Here is a 21710-nt window from a genome sequence, read left to right as displayed (position 1 = left end):
GAATGGTGACATTGGCATTATTCCCTGAGGAATTCCCAGGATTTCACTTATATACATTCTCTACACTGCATCATACAGTGCTGTAATACAGTAAGGTGTTTATTTGTGTATTTATTTCAGCCCACATCTTTGAAGCATCTGTCATAGAGCAGAATGCCAACACAGCAGGTCAGATGCATGGAGGTCAAAACTACATATGTGTAGAAGGGAAAAGATGGCAGATATGTGTGCAAGGGAGTGTTTGTCACCACAGCAAAGACTGCAGTGTTGCGGTCCTATGTGCGTTTGTGGGAGGAGGAAGGGGGACTTCCAACTTTGACAAAAAATCTCCTCTTTAACATAGAATTAAATGTGCAAATAACCAATCACCCAATGATTCAGAGGATAAGAAAATCTGTTCTTGCTTTATGTACACTGTTCATACATGACTGAAAGTAAAAAACACCATTTACCACAAAGCTGCGACCAAAAGAGGTCTTGCCTACTGGGATTTTCCCGAAATGAAAAGGCTTTCCCATAATTTGTCCTCCGTGTACCTCACGGCACCCCAGGCAACATGTTGGCTGTGAATTTGTAATGCAATGAAGCCTGACAACCATTGGTGTGTTATGTGTGCAAGCATACAGGAGACTACCTTATAGTCTAAGAGATGATTTTTTTTGTGATCTGGACTCCGAGACCAGAAAAAAAGCAGTGGTTTCAGTGGTCTCAGAACCGAGGATCTCTCATTACTTTGCATCTTGTGTTGACCTGCCTTCCACATGCATCACTGTCAGATACATTTTTCTTACCCCCAAGCTATGGCTATGGCTTTTCTCAATCAGACTGCAGTCAAGTTCAATGGGAAGCTGAAGAAACAAGGTCAGCCTAGGGCTGAGCAATGATTGCTGTATTTTCTAATAAGCTGTTGTGTTGCAAAGCATACTGGGTACCTTCAGTGTGCTTACATCTTTTTGCCTTTCTGCAATGTTATGTGTCAGCCTGTTTTCATTTTAGCTTCAGTTTGTGAGGGTTATATCTAAAAGTACAGCAGGGAATGCATTTTGACTTTGGCTGATACAAATCGTTAGCAAAAATGAGGATGCTGTCAATGACAGTAGATTAAATATGCAACTTTTTGTTGCATTCATTCCACTGGTGGATCTTAAGTGTGGCAGCAAATAGCTATTCTGTGTATGCACTCATCCACTCTTACGGTATAGTAAATGTTAGTGTTACTGTATACTGAATGATCAAGAAACACTTTACATTCAGATATACAGACCACAGTGGCATGGTACTTACGCTTGACTTACTATTTTATGACCCTTAACCTCAAACTGAGTATAATCATCAAGCAAAAATGATCTAAAATTATCATCATAATAAATCGCAATGATTAAAATACATACTAAAAATGATTAATGACATGAAAGATTGCAAAACTGTTATAAAAAAGGCCTAACATTTGTTGGCATGTTTTAAATTTCATCTTCATTCACTTGTAATTATTACATAATCTGAACAGATATTTATGTGTGCTATAGAAATTTTATTATTTTTATTTTTTATTTTTTGCAGATACTGCAGAAACTGTAGAAATATGTGTCTATGAGAAAATGACACCCTTCTCCTTTTTCAGTAGTTTTTGCTATACAATAGAGTATCCAGCTCCTTTCAATAGGGCACAATGGACAACCAAGTGAAGGCATCACTGATGAGAACTGGGACTCCGAGTAGCTTGTGAAGCGCCCAAAAATATAAGGGCTTTGCTATGGGTGGTGAGGTAAAGAAGCAAAGTTCAGAAGTGGATATGTCCCCTATAAAGGACAGCAAGAAGCCACTGTGAATTTATTGCAGCCTGTTCTGCTGGTAGTGGCTAACAGTTATTCTTTTACCTGAAACTTTTCTCCAAAGTGACTTGCAATGTTAAGCTACTTACAATTATTTACCAGTTTACACAGCTGGGTAATTTTACTAGAGCAATTCTAGGGTGAGAACCTTGCTCAAGGCTACACCTGGAGATGGGATTTGAACCTGTGGGTCCAAAGGCAGCAGCTCTAGCCACTATGTTTTACACTGATTAAAGACTAATAGAGAAATGACAGTCCAATGCCAAATTACATTCATAAAGGGCAGAAAGTAATAGCTGCATTTGTTAAATATAGCATTATTTTTATGTAGTAATTGGTTTAGAAATGCTGTGATAAAATAAATGACAGTGAACTGCAAATTTAATTTCTAAGAATAAAACAGATCATTTACTTCATGTAAATGAAAATACTGGTAAAAATAGTATATTGTTTATGCAGCAGTGTTTTGGAACTCTGACATTTTGACACAGAGTTGTCGTAGTAGCGTCTTCCACACGTGGTGAACCAAATGTACTTTCATCCGTGTAGAGAGTGACTGAGGCTGAACGGACCAGCATTGGAAGGTTACAAGTTAACAGGTCACAGATGAAATAAACCAATTTAAGTAATTTGTAAAAAATGTTTCTTGTGACCTTTAAAAAAGTCAGAAGTTAACCAGTTGTTATAAACGGTCACTTTTATATTTAAAAAGGTTTGCTTTTTGAGCCTGTTGAAGCACATGGGTGGGATTTCTCTTCATGCTTCCACATGAACATGTTCATGATGTTATGCAGATCAGTGTTTCTGTCATGCCTAAGTGACCACTAGCAAGACAAATCAAGGGTGACTGCTCCTACATTTTCACCACCCACCAAGATGGCAGCTGTTCCATTCACATGTGGAGGAGTGGCCTGGCATTCGGACGGGCTGCTCTTTGGCTCATCTTGGTGCCTTGGCTTTGTGTACTGACACTGTAATAAAGATCACTGCTGACTCTCAATGGGGAGGTTGGTAAAGGACAAAACAAAGCAGGGACGTGGTAGATGCGCTGGGGAAAAGATGATGTACCACGGGTATGATGTGGGACACTTGGCTGGTTGGTAGAAATCAGGCTGACAGAATGAAGACGAGGCCAAGCGTCACATCCATCCAGTCCCTCACCGCATCTCACACACCACCTACTTTCACAGAAGGCTCCCGCTAAGAAGTGAGACCGCAGAGCACCAGCATGATGGCTCAGCCGTGGGTTTGCATCCCCCCACCTGCCTTAAATTTGTTTGTCAGAACCCTCGGCAGAACCTGAAGGACTCTGGTCTGGTGGGGGGTCTGGCCAGCTGAGGCTCTCGGGTCTGCTGGCAGCTTGTCGGCAGGGAGAGGACTGACACTGGGCTGCATCCTGTCTGGCAGCAGCGTCCAGGAGGTCCTCTGGGGGTGTGGGCTGGGGCGATGCCAGCTTTACAGACTGCAGTTTTGCAAAGTAAGAGACTGACGGAAAAGGTCATGTCTGACTCCAGTGGTGCTGTCTGGAATTTCAGCCCTCGCGAGTCCTCCTGTTCTTATAGTTGCCTTGCGACTCCTGATCTCACTGTCACTGCTCTTTGGTTTGTGACCAAAACAAAAGAGAATTTAGTTAATGTCATGTTTATGCTGGATTCCTTTACAGCCCATTCTGCTCACCTAGTGAATCCAGTAAGTATACTGTGAGAATTATTGCAGTAAACAACGGTATTTACTGAATGAAGGACATAATGGTGCAATCTATAATTCCGGTATAATACTTTGTATGTAAAGATCAATGCATGTCTTCTCATAGAGTAATGGAGAGTAATGGAGAAAACTGGAGAAAACATGAATAATTGTTACCTTACGGTGATTTTTGCAATAACAGGGTAACAATAACAGCACACCTGTCTTTTTTATTGTGTGTGGCTTTGAGGGTCTTCCTGTGGGATGCCAGCATAGCAGATGGATAAGAATAGCTGGCTGAGACTGGACTTGTCCACTGTTCAGCTCAGGAAACATATCTGTACCACAGTGAACTGGTCAACAGTCTCAGTAGTGTAGGTGGTTTACATGTACGTTAAATTTAAGGGAAGAACTTTGCGTTATTTGCAGAAACCAGGTCACATGTGTGAGATACCGTAGGGTGCTCAGGAGGTGAAGCGTGATGAGGAGTGCTAATCCACTAACCCAGTCTGAGAGGCAACGTCGCCCTTGCCAGATGTGCAGCATCTATTCCCCCATCCGCCCTGGGTTTGAATTATTTGCTTCAGAGGAAAGCGGGACAAGACTGGTGTGGTTTGCGCGCTGCCGATGTGGGTGAGTGTCCGTTGTCTGAATGGACATGTCATCATTCTGCATCGAGAATCAGGGTGGTGATGCACTTGCTCTGCTCTCTCTAGCTTCACTGACTGCAGCAGATTCCAGTGGAAATTAGCTTGTTCTGGACAGGCTGAGCACCAGAGGAAATCTCCTTCTTATTCTCTCTCTGTAGAATATGGTGATTGGGCATGAAGATCTGGATTACAGGTTCTTGCTGTGTGAGGCTGAATCTGACTCAGTCTTTGGAAACAGTTCAAGATCATATAATTTATGGGCTTAGTGGGTACGTGGAGAGACTACACAACAGATGAGGGAAACCCCATCGACTGCAAACAGTGACAAAGCAAAAGACAAATGGAAAAGGTCTGCACCAAATAAGATTTGTTGTAACAAAGCTAGCATGAAACACTGGAAAGAAAGCACATTTTTCCACTTCTTGGCATGGCCAAAGCAACATTGCGCTATGCAGTTATTTGTTTTTGTAACACCTAGAAAGACACATGCACACTTATTTGTGCCATACTCAGATGTAACCATCATCTGCCAAACCAAAACACAAATATGAAAGCGTTGATTCCCCTACACACCCATACACCAGATATATAGCTGAACCATCTAAGCAGATGGCTTCTATGCTGATGGGATAAACTCCTCTATTGGTGCCAGGGAGCCGGTGAGGGATGGAGCTCACAGGGTGGGTGCTCTCCTCACCTCATATTCTAGAGACTGCTGCAGCAAGACGCTGCGGCACCCTTAAGCCCAAGCTTCTGAATCTTCAGATCACCCGAACCAAGTGCAAGTTTCAAGCAGCTTAGCTCACTAAGCAGCCTGTAGTACGGTGGGCTGAAGATACGCACTCCATGAGATGTCTCAGTCTAATTAGCACCTTCAATCCAGCCTTGATGCCAGGGGTTTAAACATGCAGTGTTAAGTATCACATGCTCTCGAGGACATTTTTCAAAACAAGATTTAATGGTGCACACTATGACGTTATTGAACTTTTACTGGACAACCCCTGGTCTAGTACCCCTTGAACTAGATTTAATGAATAGTCCATCATTTGTGTGAGTGTTAACACACACTAATATGCAATATTAACAGCAATACTGGACTTTACATTGCCACTTTTTGCAACTAGAATTTGCACTGATCCCTCCAAACACATCACTTTCATAGTCAATTTTAAGCATTTTGACTATTGTTATTGACATTATTTCTTTTTTTGTATAGTGCTATCTATTGTGTTGTCTATAGTCTGTGGAGAAGCATTCAAGCAAGAATTTCATAGTACTTTGTACACCGTATTTGTACTTATGACAATAAACCTTGAACTTGAACATCATTTTTGAGTAAAGGACCAAATTTACTGAACAAAGGGTGTGACATCAAGTCTTTTCTCTACTGTTATATGAATGAAGCTTTTTGAGGACACAAGACATACTTCACTGTAGATCAAGGCTTTAAATGCACCTTTGATTTGCGAAGAGGAGGTGCGTCGGGTCTTTGTTAAACAGAAGACAAGGAAAGCACCAGGCCCAGACGGTGTCTCACCGGCCTGCCTAAAAACCTGTGCTGACCAGCTGGCCCCTATCTTCACAAAGATCTTCAACAGATCACTGGAGATGTGTGAAGTTCCTTCCTGCTTCAAATGCTCCACCATCATCCCCATCCCAAAGAAACCCAAAATCACAGGACTTAATGACTACAGACCTGTCACCTTAATGTCTGTGGTCATGAAGTCACTTGAAAAACTGGTGTTGGACTACCTGAAGGACATCACTGGACCCTTGCTGGACCCCCTGCAGTTTGCTTACCGAGCAAACAGGTCTGTGGATGATGCAGTCAACATGGGACTGCACTACATTCTGCAACATCTGGACAAACCAGGGACTTATGCGAGAATCCTGTTCGTGGACTTCAGCTCAGCCTTCAACACCATCATCCCACACCTCCTCCTGTCCAAATTAACCCAACTCTCTGTGCCCACCTCCATCTGTCAGTGGATCACCAACTTTCTGACAGACAGGCAGCAGATAGTGAGGCTGGGAAAATTCTCATCCAATACTCGCACGATCAGTACTGGAGCCCCCCAGGGATGTGTGCTCTCCCCACTGCTCTTCTCCCTGTACACCAACGACTGCACCGCAAAAGACCCCTCTGTCAAACTCCTGAAGTTTGCAGACGACACCACATTCATCGGCCTCATCCGGGATGGTGACGAGTCTGCTTACAGACAGAAGGTCTAAGAGCTGGCTGTCTGGTGCAGTCATAACAACCTGGAGCTGAACACGCTCAAAACAGTGGAGATGATCGTAGACTTCAGGAGAAACACCTCAGCATTGGGATAATCACCATCATGAACAGCACTGTGGCAACAGTGGAGTCATTCAGGTTCCTGGGCACCACCATCTCACAGGACCTGAAGTGGGAGCCGCACATAGACTCCATTGTGAAGAAGGCCCAGCAGAGGTTGTACTTCCTTCGCCAGTTGAGGAAGTTCAACCTGCCACAGGAGCTACTGATGCAATTCTACTCCGCAGTCATCGAGTCCGTCCTCTGCACCTTTATAACTGCCTGGTTCGGCTCAGCTACGAAGTCAGACATCAGAAGACTGCCGCAGATAGTTCGGACTGCTGGAAGAATCATCGGCACATCCCCCCCAGCTCTCCAAGAACTGCACTCATCCAGAGTCAGTAAAAGGGCTAGCAAAATCATTCTAGACCCCTCAGATCCAGGCCACTTCCTCTTCGAACCCTTGCCATCTGGCCGGCGCTACAGAGCACTGAGCACCAGGACAGCCAGGCATAAGAAAAGTTTCTTTCCTCAGGCCATCTACCTCATGAACACCTAAATCTCTCCCCTAGAGAGTAAACCAGTGCAATACATAATGCTATTTATATTTATATTTATAACTTTTTATCACATCATGTCTCTTACTCACACTCCCTTGCATTTGTATCTAGTGACTACTTTTGTATATTGGGTACTTTATATTTTTAAATATTTTTTATCCCTTGTTCACATACTCTATCTTCTCACCTGTCTTGTCACTGTCATTCTGTCTGTGCTGTGGAAGTTTCTGTCACCAAGACAAATTCCTTGTATGTGTGAACATACTTGGCAATAAAGCTCGTTCTGATTCTGATTCTGATTCTGATTCTAAATGGAGAGGTAAGGTCAGGTAATCTACTAGTGGACATGACCTTTCCTCTAGGTCTTACATTTACATTACATTTAGTTATTTAGCAGACACTTTTCTCCAAAGTGACTTCCAATGAACTCTAATGCAGTATTATGAGCCCACACACCATATTCACCAAGGTGACTTACACTGTTAAATACACTACTTACAATGGGTCACTCATCCGTATATCACTGGAACACACACTCTCTGTCATTCACACACTATCTTCCCATGTGTCTTTTTGTGTCTGTGTAAAGGTGGGCGGGGACTGGCACAGGCTGCCGAATAATACTCTGCTGCAGTTGTGGGGGGCCTGACAAAGTCACGCTTCCGCCTACACTGTGAACTGACTAATGTAACAAGACAAGGAGCAATAGCGTGCTGATTGCAAAGAGCCCCTGCTAAATTCAATGACCACCAAACCGTCCGGAACTGTTGACACGACGCGGTCTGCCTGGCAGAGGCTGCGGGCATCAGTCCAGTTTCCAGAGATGGCGCAAATTACTCATCTGCACTATAGTACTGGGCCATCAATACACAGCCCTTTCTGGCCTCAGAACTATGTTATGTCTTGGTCAATTTGTTTGGCCCTGTGGCACACTGCCCACCCTAAGGAAGGGCCCTACATAACCCTGAGATGCCCACTGGATGTCTTCCTAACAGCTTGTTTTACTGCTGTACTTGTTAATCGCTTGTCCCTTCGCATCTGTCTTGACACTGGCTCTTTGTTCTCGATCCTTTTTTAAAAGCTAATGGGCTAACCTTAAAAAAACTGCAAGCTATTTAAATTAAATCTATGGCTTGTAATTGCACACATTCTAGCTATGAACCAGACCCTGTAGATCATTCTGATCTACTTTGTCACCGTTTTAATCCCTCATGAGATCCTCAGTCCATTTAAGAGTGTCATTGAAATATTTATACAGCCTTTTCACGAACAACGCTAAAGAGAATGATACATAACGTGACCGAATCTGTGTGTTTTTGAGTGGAATCTATATTTTCATTAAAGGAAAAATCAGAGCAGACATGAATTAAAAAAACCATGAATACAAGTGAATAGTCAAAATAAAACAAACACTTAAAATGATGACATTTCAGTGGTGGGTAACTGCAATATTCCAGTTCGTAGGAATTAAATTGGGAGTTTTCAATAAAACAATGTATGAAACAATAAAATCTATCAAGGATCTGAATGGCATAGAGTCTTTTCTCCTCTGATTCTCACCATGCTTGTGAATGACTGTTAGACACACTGCGTTGCATGGCACTGGGCTGGTATATGGGGGGGGGCAGCATACATGTGCTAGTCTTAAGTTCGCATTTCAAAGGATGCTCAGTTTTCATATGGGGATGTGAAAGATAATTAAGTTCTGCTGTTGTGGAGTTGTATGCTGTAGTCACATGGCACTAAATTGCCAACACTGAAAATTTCCACAGGTGTGTGCACAAAAGCATAAATCATCATTTTCTTTGCATGTAATATCCTATCCTATGGTGATGACATGACAACAATCCAATTAAACATATAACATACAGATCCCGCTGTATAACTGCAAACTATTTATGGAAAGGTGTGTGTTTCTTGAACCTAAAAGAGATTTACAGTATGTGAATTTACAGGGTTCCACGACTTTTAATTGTGTTTAATGACTTTGTGATAGAGTTGCTTAGGAAAGAATCCCCCCAGTTTGAGACCAGACATCAGATCGATGTTTAACAGGATCGAAATGATGGCAGTTCTTACAGTTAGGGGCAACAGGAATGGACCCAAGCTACACTTTTGTCCTTACAGTTGCAGCGGCATGCAGTTCTAAAGCCCGATGTGAGGTCGGTCACGTGCCGGCTTTAACCCTGCGTTCAGGATGGCCAGGTTCAGCTCATGGCCATGTCATCCTAGGACATGCGGGATTTAAATGGCTGGGCTTCATTCTGATGGCCACAAGGACAACTGTCACCGCACAGGATTTGGTGTTGAACCCGTTTGTTAAAACTCTGTACTCACTTCTTCTCCTTCCAGTGATTGCTGGAGCACTGACATTATCCGCCCGCTTTTGCTGTAGAAATGTTAGTGACTTCATGCTAATTCTGCGAGCCTGTGTTATGTTTCTGCATGTGCAGTGAACTGTATGATTGATGCTAACGAGGCTTATTCCTCTCTGGAGTTTACTGTATGACTCACCAGGCTCATCTGACAGCGCGGTGCACACTTTGCACAGTATCACACAAATTCACTCCTCACCGGACGGCACTATATGTACAGTAAAAGGCCAAGCAGTTTATTTCTTATTGCACTGTTTGCGCAGTACATACCAAGCGAGATCCTTCCCGTTGTGTTCTGTTTTTCACCACTCGTCTGCTCAGTTTCTTCTTTGTCTGGATTGCAAATACGAAGTGAACCACTTATTTGGACAGGGTATTATGCTGCACAAAAAGTGCCAAGCTGGCCCATTTTTTGTTGGAGTGCACTGTTTGTGAAGCAGTAAGATGCCTCATTTCTTGTTAGTATTTATCACAATAATCCGTTTATTTTATTTTAGGTACCTTTAGATATATGTTTAGGCATTTAGAGGGGGTGTGGTGGCGCAGTGGGTTGGACCGGGTCCTGCTATCTGGTGGGTCTGGGCTTTGAGTCCCACTTGGGGTGCCTTGCGATGGACTGGCGTCCCGTCCTGGGTGTATCCCCTCCCCCTCCAGCCTTACGCCCTGAGTTGCTGGGTTAGGCTCCGGTTCCCCGCGACCCCGTATGGGACAGGCGGTTCAGAAAGTGTGTGTGTTTAGGCATTGAGCTTTTTCTGTGTCCCTGCACCACCTCACCTCACTCATCATCTCACTTCAGTCCACTCCACCCCTCTCTTTTGCAATTAAATATCTTTCCCTGTTCATTCACTTAACTGATTTATTTATCTTTCTACTTTTTTTCACTTGCTAACCTATTTTTCCGCTTATTTATGTGTTTGGTTAATTGACATGTGTGCGCATGTGCATTTATTGTGTTGTATGTGTATACATGTAGGTATGTATTTTGTGCATTGTATGCTGCAGCCAAAGTGAATTTACCTCTGGAATGAGTAAAGTTTTTGTTTGTTTCTTCATTCATTATTTAAATGCATTTGCCCCTCCCTCGACGAGAAAACACCCAGCAGTGGAAGAACACAGGAATATAGATGCTCAGATTTAAAAAAAAGAAAATATAAATCCTTTCGGTAAAAAATTGTCTCAGAAATTGTAGATAAACTTTTCACATGTATTATTTAACGCAAACTGCATTCAAAATTTATTAAAAATTGTCTATAAAACTGAACATTTCCAACAAACAAAGAAAGCAGGAGGTGGAAATTAATCCTGACTTTAGTTTTCCACTGGCTTGCTGTTGCCCCTAGCTCAGTTTTTGGAGCTATTTTTAGCAGCAGTTTTAGTTTTAAGGGGTACAACCCGTCTGATGTGAAGAGTACTGAGTGTTTCCAGCTGGTCCTGTGTTTTAGAGTGGAAGAAGCATATGGACAGCGCACGTTCTGGAGAAAGCCTTTTCCAGCCAGCACTCTGCTGGTGGGTCACTTTGCACAAGTGGTGAACTTGAACAGAACCATTTGACGAGCACAGAATTCCTGGGAAAGTTTTCACAAGGGAGGAAAACACTCTTTGTCATACCTACCTTTTCTCTTAGTTTAGCTTTTGCCTGAATCTGCAGCTTTTAAAATAAATAAGTCTTTGGTGCCCTGTTAGTAGGGCAGGCTCTTTGCTTCCTGAGGACCAGCTCAAGTGCATCATAACCCTAATTCAATAAGAGGTTATTAAAAATTAAAAGTATGGGTCTACAAGAGGAAATATATTTTGCAGTCCTTTTATCATATTTCCAGACTGCATTTTAGAGTTTTGGAGTTTTGGATTCCTGATGTCTGTTGGATTGGTTGATGAGGTAGGAGCTCAACGTTGTTCTCAATATCTTCTTTTTTTTCACCTTCTGGTTGTACCATCAGAGGCCGAACAGCTAGAAACTGCCCACCGTGTCCTCAAAGAATGTACCTGCTGAGTTTCCAGGTTGAATCTCTGGGAAGAGCCAATAAATGGACCCAACAGACCCAGTAGTACATGGACCCAGTGAGATCAGTCAGATCTCTGAGTATGTGCCCTGAATGTGAATTTTCTAAATTGAATATAATGTACTCAGTTTGCATAATGAGAAAGTCCACTTAACATTTAATTTTTGCAAGTTGAACGTGTCTATCAGCAAAAGCAGCACATTTCTCTCTGCCTTGTTGAATCAGCACCCTGAGGACAGGGTTGCAACTCATTGGCTCCTTTACATCTTTGAGCCCCTGACCAACCCACAAGGGGTGCTCACTTTAAGAGTAATTCCGCTTCATTTAGGATATGTGATTTTAGCATAAATTGCTTCTTTCTCCCTGCAGAATGGCTAATGAATTGTGCAATATAGTGATGAGCTCCACACTTTATTTTCTTATGTGACAGAATTCAGCTCAGTGTGAAATCCTAATGTACAGCGCCATTGTTGATTCTATTATCCATCTACATCCATCCACACTTACTGCCTTTTCTTCTTAAACATAGAGTGTAAAGCAATAAAACACACACCCGTTGACTAACACATTCACATTCTACAGGCAATTCAATGTTACCAATTCACCAGAAACAGATCTCCTTTGATTGTTGGAGTAAAATGAACACCTGGAAGAGCTCTACTCAGACACGTCCCAGGAGGAGCCAAGGTGCCCAGGAACCCAGGAGCATTGAGGCTCCAGTGCTGTCCACTGCACCACCGTGCTGCCCTAGACATTTTATAGCCGTCCTAAATAGGAAAGTTATCATTGTGAGACAGCGAGGACCACTTGAAATGCAAATCCCACCTATAGTGTACACTTGACTATGGAGGTACATGCCATCAATTGCCACAGTAAAAAAATTATCTAGCTGTATAGAAGAATAAATCATTGTAAGCATATTAACATTGCAAGTTACTTTGGAGAAAAGTGTCAGGTAAATTAATGAATGAATAATTGAACAGGATATGAGAAGAATATCACCCTACCTTCTTACCATGTTTATCTATGTGTTTTTATTTGGCATATTTGGCCTTCAGAAGGCAAACACAGTACATTTTGTGTTAAACATCATGAACTCATAAAGTAACAGGGCTGGGTAAGTTTAGACAGAATGCATCCCTAGGGTTGCTTGAACTATGACTGAAATTATGTTTAAGTCTGACTGTCAGAAAGAGTCAAATTGCTGCAGTGGTTGACAAATTATGATAATTCTGAAAAATTGCTTCCCTGGAAAAACAATTCAGAAATCATCTGCGCTTGATCCAAAGTGTTAGTTTTTCTCTGGAGCTCAGTATTCTTCATTTGCGTTATGTGTTTGAGAGCTGATAGCTGAATTTACAATTTAACATTACACCTTTATTTCAGTAGAACTATTCTGGACCCTTGCAAAACCAGAAAAAAAATGTGTTATTTTCCCTTCATATGGAGATTGACTCATAGTCACTGGGTAATCAGGGAGATTTAGTGGAAAATAAGCACTATTTCAAGAAAACTGCTCATGCTCTTCTCTCCCAAGAGGTTGAAGGAAAGTTGCATCAAGAGATCACAGCCAGACCTTTTCCCCCAGAATATAATAGCTCAACAAAAGTTTTACAGATTGGCTGGATCTAGGAAATTTTCCATTATTCTTTGGGGAGCATGATGGCAATGCGCCGCTGGCTCCACAATTATACTGCAGCAAAGAAAGAAGAACGCAATCAGTGACACACCCCAGATCAAATGCAATTTTTTTTCAAAAACAAAACAAGACTGTGAAGTCTCATTTTCTCCGGACAATCATTGCTTTAGCTGTTTGGTTCACAGGTTCTGATTTTGTCAGTTATATGCATGATTTCAAAGCAGTGACAATCTGTGGAAATGGAACTGAAATTGTTTAAATTTGGGTTGAAAGAAGAGTGGAAGAAACAGAGTGAAGGTAAGGGAGAGAAAAAAGAAACAGAGAGAAAAGCAAAATGAAGGTGGTACTAGACCAGCCATGAAGCGATACAGAAAAGGAATTTTTAATTATCTGTCTTTGGGAGGATTTCCTGGTTCCAGACTGAATATAAAATTGATGTGTTTTAGCACTCGCTGTTCGATTTCCTGCTTTGACATGCCGAGTCATCTTGGCTGCTGCTGTGCCTGCAAGCATCCCCCCGCCCTAATGCATCCTGGATGGTCAGCGTGAAGTCTCTCGCTGGGACAGGAGGTTGGGGTGGAGTGGGAGGGGAGGGGAGGGGAGGGGAGGGGAAGGGATGGGGAGGGGGCTGGATTCAGCACTTTCTTGGTGACCTTCATAAAGAACAGACTACCTACCGCTCTGCAGGGGATCGCTCTTCTCTTCCTTCAGTCTTCCCCCAGCTGGAGAGCAAGAAACCAGTGAGCCAGATTATATTGCTGCAGCATTTTTAGTCTCAAAAAAGTTCTTTGAATATGTGTTTTTGGTTCATTTTTTTCAAACCTAGCAACTTTTCACATCTAACCTCTCAAAAGCTGCATTCAGATTACATTTCACGACTTTGTTGCAGTGATGTGGATTCTCATGACCTAATCGCAGCTTTGTTGCGAAGTGTGCTGGCTGTGAAAGCAGGCTAAAGAAAGATCTCCAGAGCAGGCTCAGCACATGCACAAGGCGTGCTACAATGGCTCTGGGTGCTCCTGCCCCCGGCCCTGCCGGCACCTTTCTGACACATCAAAGCACGTGCACTTCTTTCTCCAGCGGTGCTAAAACAGGTAACAAAAAGGAAGTGAAGCTCAGATCAAAGGACGATGTGTGTGTGTGTCAGTTTAAACAGCAAATGTACTGACAGTAACCAAGAGGTGGCTCATGTGGCATCCATTAACATACACAATACACTGAATTTTTAAGTGCCTTTTCCCTTAATTTTGTCCTGACACTCTTCTGTTCTGTTCATATACTAATAAAACATTCTGCAATCACCAGCTGTGCGCTGGAGTATGTTCTTCCTGCTGGACGTTATATCTTCTGAACCTGATGAAAATGGAGGACATTTTCTTTAAACACTGGTGTTAACCTGCAATTTAGAAAAAAATCCTGCACAAGAAACGTATTCCATTAAAGCATCCCGAGGGAACTGTTTGCTTCATAAAGACATCGCTTTGATTTTCAGCACTTGGGATACTTAAACACTACACTTCACACACAGCCAGTGTTCATTCCATATTTTATTTTCAGTATCTTCTGGGTTTGTCTTACATGGACAGTTTGAATCATTATGTAAAGAAAAGATAGCACCAGAGCAGATAGTCATTGCCCTTCCTTCATTTGATTCAAATTAGACATTGTGCTATAATGATCCGTAATGCTCGACCGTATATATTTACCCCCCCACCGTTCTTATGCATAAAACTGTATAGAGACGTATTATTTCCAAATATTTGTGAAATAAAAATATAAAAGTCACAACAAATCAAACAAAAGCAAAAGGGCAGCTGCGTTCACTATAATGCAAACATGGAATTTAGCATTTTATGATGATTCTGTGTATGTATATACAGTATATATGTATATTATATGTATTTATATATATCTCTATGTACATGTATGGCACTTGATTACACGAAAGCAAAAAAAAAAAAAAAAAAAACACTGTCACAAATGAAAGCAGTGGGTGCTTTGGTGTGCTTTAAATTAAGGAAGTCACAGACGTTTGCATTTGCTCAAGAACCCACCTGGCACTGCAATCTCAGTTTAAAGCAATGAAATGAGTACTCACGTTAAGGTCAATGGTGTGCGCACAGGCAACTAAAAATAATCATACAATAGAATGCTAATGTACTTAATATAGTTTGATCCGTAGTCTTGGTTTACTGGTATATTCATATATAGTCTAAGTATAAATCTTTGTCTTTTAAACTGTCGGGTAGAACCAGCTAGAGTGTGTATGTGTGTGTTGTTGCTATGGTGTAAGGTGTCTAAAATCGGTGGAAAACATTTCAAAAGACCCCATCAGCACTCATCGGATGCGCTTGGCTTCAGCCAGGTGTTCACTAGTGGAAATCACTTTTTTTCACACTTTCCCCTCTTTTAAACTCTGCCGATGTTGTGCCCAAGAGCTGCTCCTTTCTCATCTAGCACTTTTTGTTTTTGTTTTTTTTTTTACAAAATATAAACCTTACTAAAAAGTTGCATCAGTGCTGCTGTTCCGCTGTCGTCGTCTGTTAAATAAGAGAAAGGTACACGTAGAATCCACGTTGACGCTTGTCTGGAAAAGACAAATTAAAAATCCATCCACCCCGCCCGACTCACGAATATCAGCGGCAAGCGGAATATTTCAAAATCTCAATATTTCAACTTGTAACCTTTATACACGATGCCTGCCGCCCGCCCGCCCGCGCGCCGCTCCGCCCGACTCTCGGCGGGCACGCGCAGGACCCCACACGTACGCGCAGCACCCTACACGTACGCGGAGTCGCTGGACTGCGTGCGGCCGAAGTTGGGCATGCTCATGCGGGGCAGGTCTTTGTTCCTGATCTCGTAGATGGACTTCCTCCTGGCCTGCACCCCACGCACGGCCGTTTTGATCTTCCTCCAACCCAGGTGGTTCAGTTCCGCTAAGTTGAGCACCACGCAAATCCCGCTCACGGCGAACATGAAGACCAGAAAGACAGTCTTCTCCGTGGGTCTCGACACGTAGCACTCGACATCTTTGATGCACGGGTATCGATCACATTCGTACACCGCGGGCACATTAAATCCATAGAGGAAGTACTGACCCACTAGAAAGCCAATCTCCAGCGCGTTTCTGAACACCACCTGGATAATGTAGAACCTCGAGATACCTTCTTGTCGCCTCATTTTGGACTTTGTAGTTCTGAGGGCTGAGCAGGGGATCTCCTTCACCTCCAAGCAGTCGGGCTCCGCTTCCTTCGTCGAGTTCTCCGTGTTCTGCAGTACTCCGTTCACGATGGTGTTCTTGATCTTCTTGCTGTCGTCTCGCTTTATGGGATCCTGGTCCTTGTCCAGCGAGAGGAACACGGTCGAGTACCTCCGCTCCTTCTGTTTGGCGGACTGGTGCACCGAGTAGGTGATGAAGCAAAGGCTGGGGGTGCACACCATGATGATCTGAAACACCCAGTATCTGATGTGCGAGATGGGGAACGCCTGGTCGTAGCAAGCCTGGTTGCAGCCCGGCTGCAAGGTGTTACAAACGAACATGGTCTGCTCGTCATCATAGACCGTCTCTCCCACGATCGCCACGATCAGGATCCGGAAGATCACCACCACTGTTAACAGGATCCTAAAAGGAAGGAAAACGAGCAATGAGTATGTAGACGCGACGTGGTCTAGAATGAAAGGGCGCTTATAATATTCTGAGGGCCAAGGAGCTCGGGGACGCGGTGAGCGCTAACATGTGCGCGGTACAGTAGCTGTCCAGTGCTGAAAGAGGAGCGAGCCGCCTTTCAATTGATTCTAAGAAAGTGTGTTTGTCCGCCGAGGTAGTGGGTGCTGCAGATCGCCACCGAATAACGGTGATGAATGTAAAAGTTGGTTCCAGTGCAAGTGGTCGCGACGCATCTGATCGCGAGTGTGTGTGTGCAGCATCTTCTTAAATGCTTGGGTTACACTTCACACGCTCCGCGGAGGAGCATCGTAACGCAAAGGCTGGGTGTCCCTCTTACCTTCCTATCATAGTGGAGTGCTGCTGGACAGCCGCCTCCAGTAGCCTCTCCAAGATGGTCCATTCCCCCATGTCTGTTCATCCGGATGCGAGAAAGCTCACAGAAGACTTTGCGAATACCTATAGAATGTGGATGTCTTCCTGGCGTTTTACTCTCCACGGCGCGGTTCGGTCTTCTTTGGGGAGGGTGCCGATCGCAGGCGAGGTCCGCTTCTCCGAAGAATCCAAGAAGGCGCTCGAGCGCTTGGCTCTGAAGTGCTGACTGGTCTCTACATGGAGGGCGCTCCTATTGCCGATCTCAGGAACGGAGGATGAGGGGGTCGGGCGCCAAGTCTGAATGGACGGAGGTTGGACGTGTCGCCGGCGCTAATCCCGCTTTAAGTAGTGTCCTCCTGCGTCACGCGCAGACAGGTCGGTGGAGAGCGGCCAGAAAACACGCGGATTTCTCCCTCTCATCATTCCCCCGAAAGCACCGCGAGCCCCGGATTAATCCGTAATAAAATCATTGGCGATAAGCTCAAAGTACCCGGGGTGTCTCCAATTTGCAACACATTAAAAAGGACTCGTCCAGGCAGGGCGACGTCCGATCGCCCGATTTTTCTAGAGCGAAGGGGTGGCAGGTGGCGTAGTGGCTGGGACTCTGTCCTTGTCACCTGAAGGTTGCGTGTTCGACCCTTCGGATCTCTTGTCAGGGTCCTTACCTCAAACTGGCACAGAACGTGTCCTTACTGTACAGTGTAGGTAAAATCCTTGTAGAGATTTATTGTACTTAAATCTTTGTGTGCCTTAAAAAAATTGTAGGAAGCCGATCAGGATTCATCTGTCCTGATTTTTGTGCACCTACTCGCGCGATGAACATCGGTGGATAAAGTGGAAAGAAACAAACCAAGTTTACTTAAGAATCACACGTCTGCCACTATGTGACTTCTGCTCATGTAATGCACAAACTGTATTTTCTATGAAATGTATGTCGCTTTGGAGAAAAGTGTCTGCTAAATGAATAAATGTAAATGTAAATGTAAAGAAATTATGCATTAAATACAGCCTGATGCTTAAGGGAGTGACACATACCGTGGACCCTAGCTGGAATGCCAGGGGGGGGGTCCCACGTGCTGCTCCTTGTTTTCAGTGTCAGTGAAAATAAGTGTTATTTTCAATGAAAAAAAAAAAAGTAACTAGGCTGATGTTTCACGTGGCAAATCAGCCACGATGCCTAAAAAACAAAAATGAACACAAAAGAAAAATCAAGTAATTTCAATCCATTTTAATAAAAAAAAAAACTGAGATTATGTCATATAGAAACATTTTTGCCCCTGATCAGATTACTTTCTAATGATGGGGATGTAATTGGTGCGAGATGAAAGGTGATGATGAGCAGGAGCTCGTCCTCGACTCATGACTTTGGAGCTACTGGTGGAGCCGTGCGGTAGCGGGGACAGTGAGCGAGCGCTGCGTTTGTGGTTAAGGCACCAGTATTGCCTTAGATCAAGTTCACCGAGCGAAAGTAGAGCCCCGAGTGAGTAATCGCTTTACAGGACTGCTTGCGACTGTTTAAAATAGAAACAATTTGGACAAGAGTGTAAAAACCGTGCGGCACACTGCGCGCACAGAAGCTCAACGCGGAAAATCTTTTCAAAGACGTGTCTCAGTTTCCAAAATAGCGATGCTATTCCTTGCTTTTTTTACCGCGGAACGAGAGATGTGCAAAAAAATATACATTTTCGGAAATACGTTTGTGAAAAATGATTTTCAGAAATATTCTGACGACCGTGGAAATGAAAACCAGCCAGTATTTTTAACCCCCTACAACTCTGTATTTCCCGTGTTTATTTGCGGATGAGCTGAGATCTTTCTTAGTGGTCGTGTTTTCAAGGTCAGAAAATCTGAACAAGGTTGTAGGTTAGAGGCTCCTCCTAAGGTCCATATTTCCCTCTCACAGCTTCACAAATCTAGCATCCTAGAAGTACCAAATACAATATTCAGTTTACCAGAAAAATGAGAACAATTCATCTGAAGTGCATACATGACTCTACAACAATCAGATGCACATTAATGCTAGACAAGACACGTGAACAGGTGTGGTCTCATAACAAGTGGATTTCAAACCTTGCCATGGACTGAAAGGGAATCTGAAGTTTTGTTCTGGAAGGCAGATCTTTAGACAATGAGATACCTGATCTTTGAACAATGAAACTGTATAGATGGGGTCTACCTTCACCTTTACCTTTACATTTATTTAACAGACGCTTTTGTCCAAAGCACCTTCCAACGAACTCTATGTAGTGTTATCGAATCTACTGGTTGATGCGAAGGATTATGCCTAGCAACATCTTGTCGGTATTGTGTGGGACCAACAATTTTTAGGAGTAATGCTGAGTGAGGTTATACACAGGCTTGTCCACTTCATGATGCTTGGCATAGTTCCTCATATCCAGAAAAAAAAATCACGATATTTCACAAAACTGAAAATATTCCTACATATGTAAAACAAGAGCAAGAGATCAAAAGGTTATGACATTTCTCGGGAGGGATCTGTACCAGTAGACATGTTGTAAATCAGCTCTTAGCAGTTTTGGCTAATAAGCAATGAAATACTGTAACTAGCTGTCATGTAAATATAGTTACGTTTCATGTGGCAAATAAACTATGATGCCTAAAACCAAAAATTAACACAAGAGAAACATCAAACAATAACAAGCAATTTTATCTAAAAAAAAACCCTGAGATTATATGGAGTCTTATTTTACAATATCATTTTCTAAGGAAGTGGGGCGTGGTGGTGCAGTGGGTTGAACCGGGTCCTGCTCTCCGGTGGGTCTGGGGTTCGAGTCCTGTTTGGGGTACCTTGTGATGGACTGGTGTCCTGTCCTGGGTGTGTCCCCTCCCCCTCCAGCCTTACGCTCTGTGTTGCCAGGTTGGGCTCTGGCTGCCGTTGACCCCGTATGGGACAAGCGGTTCGGAAAAAGAAAGATTTTCTAAGGAATATTTTGACAAATAGACACTGTCCCAAACTAAAAGATAAGTAGTCTCCTCAGTAGCCTACTGTTCTCTCCCACCTTGTTCATCACATCATAATAGTCCAAAAACAAAAAGACTCTTTCACTGCTGACAAAAACATAGTTACTTCAAAATGATCCCTCATGCTTGGTCCTTCTTTTGTTCTTTACAGACTTGACTCTAGGAAACTAGTAACAGTACTGGTGCACTAACCTATGTGTACTAAAACACCTAATAAAATTTGAAAAAAAGAGTACATAATACATTATTGCATATCTCATTTTCATTTGCACTTTTAATAACACTGTGCACATCTAAAGCTGTCTTGTCATTTTATATACTTGTAATATGATTTTTTAAATCAATGCGGACTAGCTTTTAATTAGCAGCATATCAAGAAAATGCATCATATGCCATTGTTAAATCAATTTATTATGCATTTATTATCATATTTGGTTCAATGGTATAACTATGGAAAACTGGAATTTAAGCTTCCTTTCAGGGTCAGGGAAAGTTCTATGGAATAAAATTTGACTAATAGGGACCACTCTCATGTTTCCTTGGTAAAGGAGATTATGGAAATGATTTACTATGACCTTATTCATCTTTACATTGTGAACACTGGGAGATCATTCAAACTCCACTCATCTTGAAAAGGGCCCAAATATACACCCAGCTGAGCAACTCATGAGCTGTGAGACACTGGTGTTACCTGCTATGCCACTGTTTACTAAAATGAAAATGACATATGTATTTTTTCACAAAAACAATAAACTAGCATATCGCATAGATGCCTCTTAGCGTATAATACACATACATAGTTTGAAACTGCTTGTCCCAAGCAGGGGTCGTGGCGAGCCGGAACCTAACCCAGCAACACAGGGCACATGGCTGGAGGGGGCGGGGACACACCCAGGACAGGACACCATTCCATCGCAAGGCACCCCAAGCAGGACTCGAACCCCAGACCCACTAGAAAGGGGAACTTGGCCTGCTTGGAGTGCCTTGAGACAGACTGGCATCCTGTCCTGGATGTCTCCCCTCCAGCCTTATGCCCTGTGCTGCCAGGTTAGGCTCTGGCTCCCTGCGACCCCACATGGGACAAGAGGTTCCAGATGATGTGTGAAACATCTCAAAGACGTCAAACTTCTCAAACATCCTCTATTAGTTTCAAAGCTTCAGAGAGAGGAACAAGATATGTCACAGGCTCAGATCCACATGGTTGATACCCCTTAATCTCTATTTTAGCGGACGACTGCAAAACATGTCCTCCGAATATGAAATTGTGATAGTTTCCAACTTGTCCACTAACTGACCAATCAGGATTCAATTTCAGCTGTACCAAATCAAGAGGTGTCCCTTCTCACTTGCTTAAATTCATAGACCTGGCAGTCTCATGAATTTTGGCTGTGAATGACTCGTGGGTGTGTGTGTGCAGGGAAACCTGTTTGCTTAGGTTGTCCAGCTGGAATAGCCCATCAGTTTTCTGTCCACTCAGTGAACTCCTAAATGGTCCACTGGGAAAAGTTTCGACTCTCCCGATCGCCACTCTGTCATTGAGTAGCACAATCTAATAAGTTCCAGAACATTGTCCAGACATTCCAACATTCATTTTAATTCAAATGTCAATTTTTCTAGCAGATGAACATTAAAAACTTTGATCACCAAAGGAGCAAATATATATTAGGGA

The 21710-nt window shown here is 43.1% G+C and overlaps 1 protein-coding gene across 1 annotated transcript; it reads right to left on the bottom strand.

The window, feature by feature from the left end:
• Nucleotides 1–15798: 15798 nt before the first annotated feature.
• Nucleotides 15799–17095, bottom strand: gjd2b (gap junction protein delta 2b). Its single transcript, XM_018735122.2, has 2 exons — nt 17025–17095; nt 15799–16642 (listed from the first exon to the last, which is right to left on the bottom strand). The coding sequence occupies exons 1-2, from the start codon at nt 17093–17095 to the stop codon at nt 15799–15801; spliced, it is 915 nt and encodes a 304-aa protein (XP_018590638.2).
• Between the last annotated feature and the right edge of the window lie 4615 nt (nt 17096–21710).

The sequence above is a fragment of the Scleropages formosus genome, chromosome 1 (genome assembly GCF_900964775.1).
Source record: "Scleropages formosus chromosome 1, fSclFor1.1, whole genome shotgun sequence".
In the NCBI taxonomy this organism is placed as follows: Eukaryota; Metazoa; Chordata; class Actinopteri; order Osteoglossiformes; family Osteoglossidae; genus Scleropages; species Scleropages formosus.
Note: the sequence above shows the minus strand (reverse complement) of the source record. Positions and strands in the feature narration are given on the sequence as shown.

What these genes read in the sequence shown, in the direction of transcription:
- gjd2b (XM_018735122.2), bottom strand. Translation starts at nt 17,095, where the DNA reads ATGGGGGAATGGACCATCTTGGAGAGGCTACTGGAGGCGGCTGTCCAG. An exon ending in CACTCCACTATGATAGGAAG is followed by an intron (nt 16,643 to 17,024) that starts GTAAGAGGGACA and finishes CCTTCCTTTTAG; the next exon opens with GATCCTGTTAACAGTGGTGG.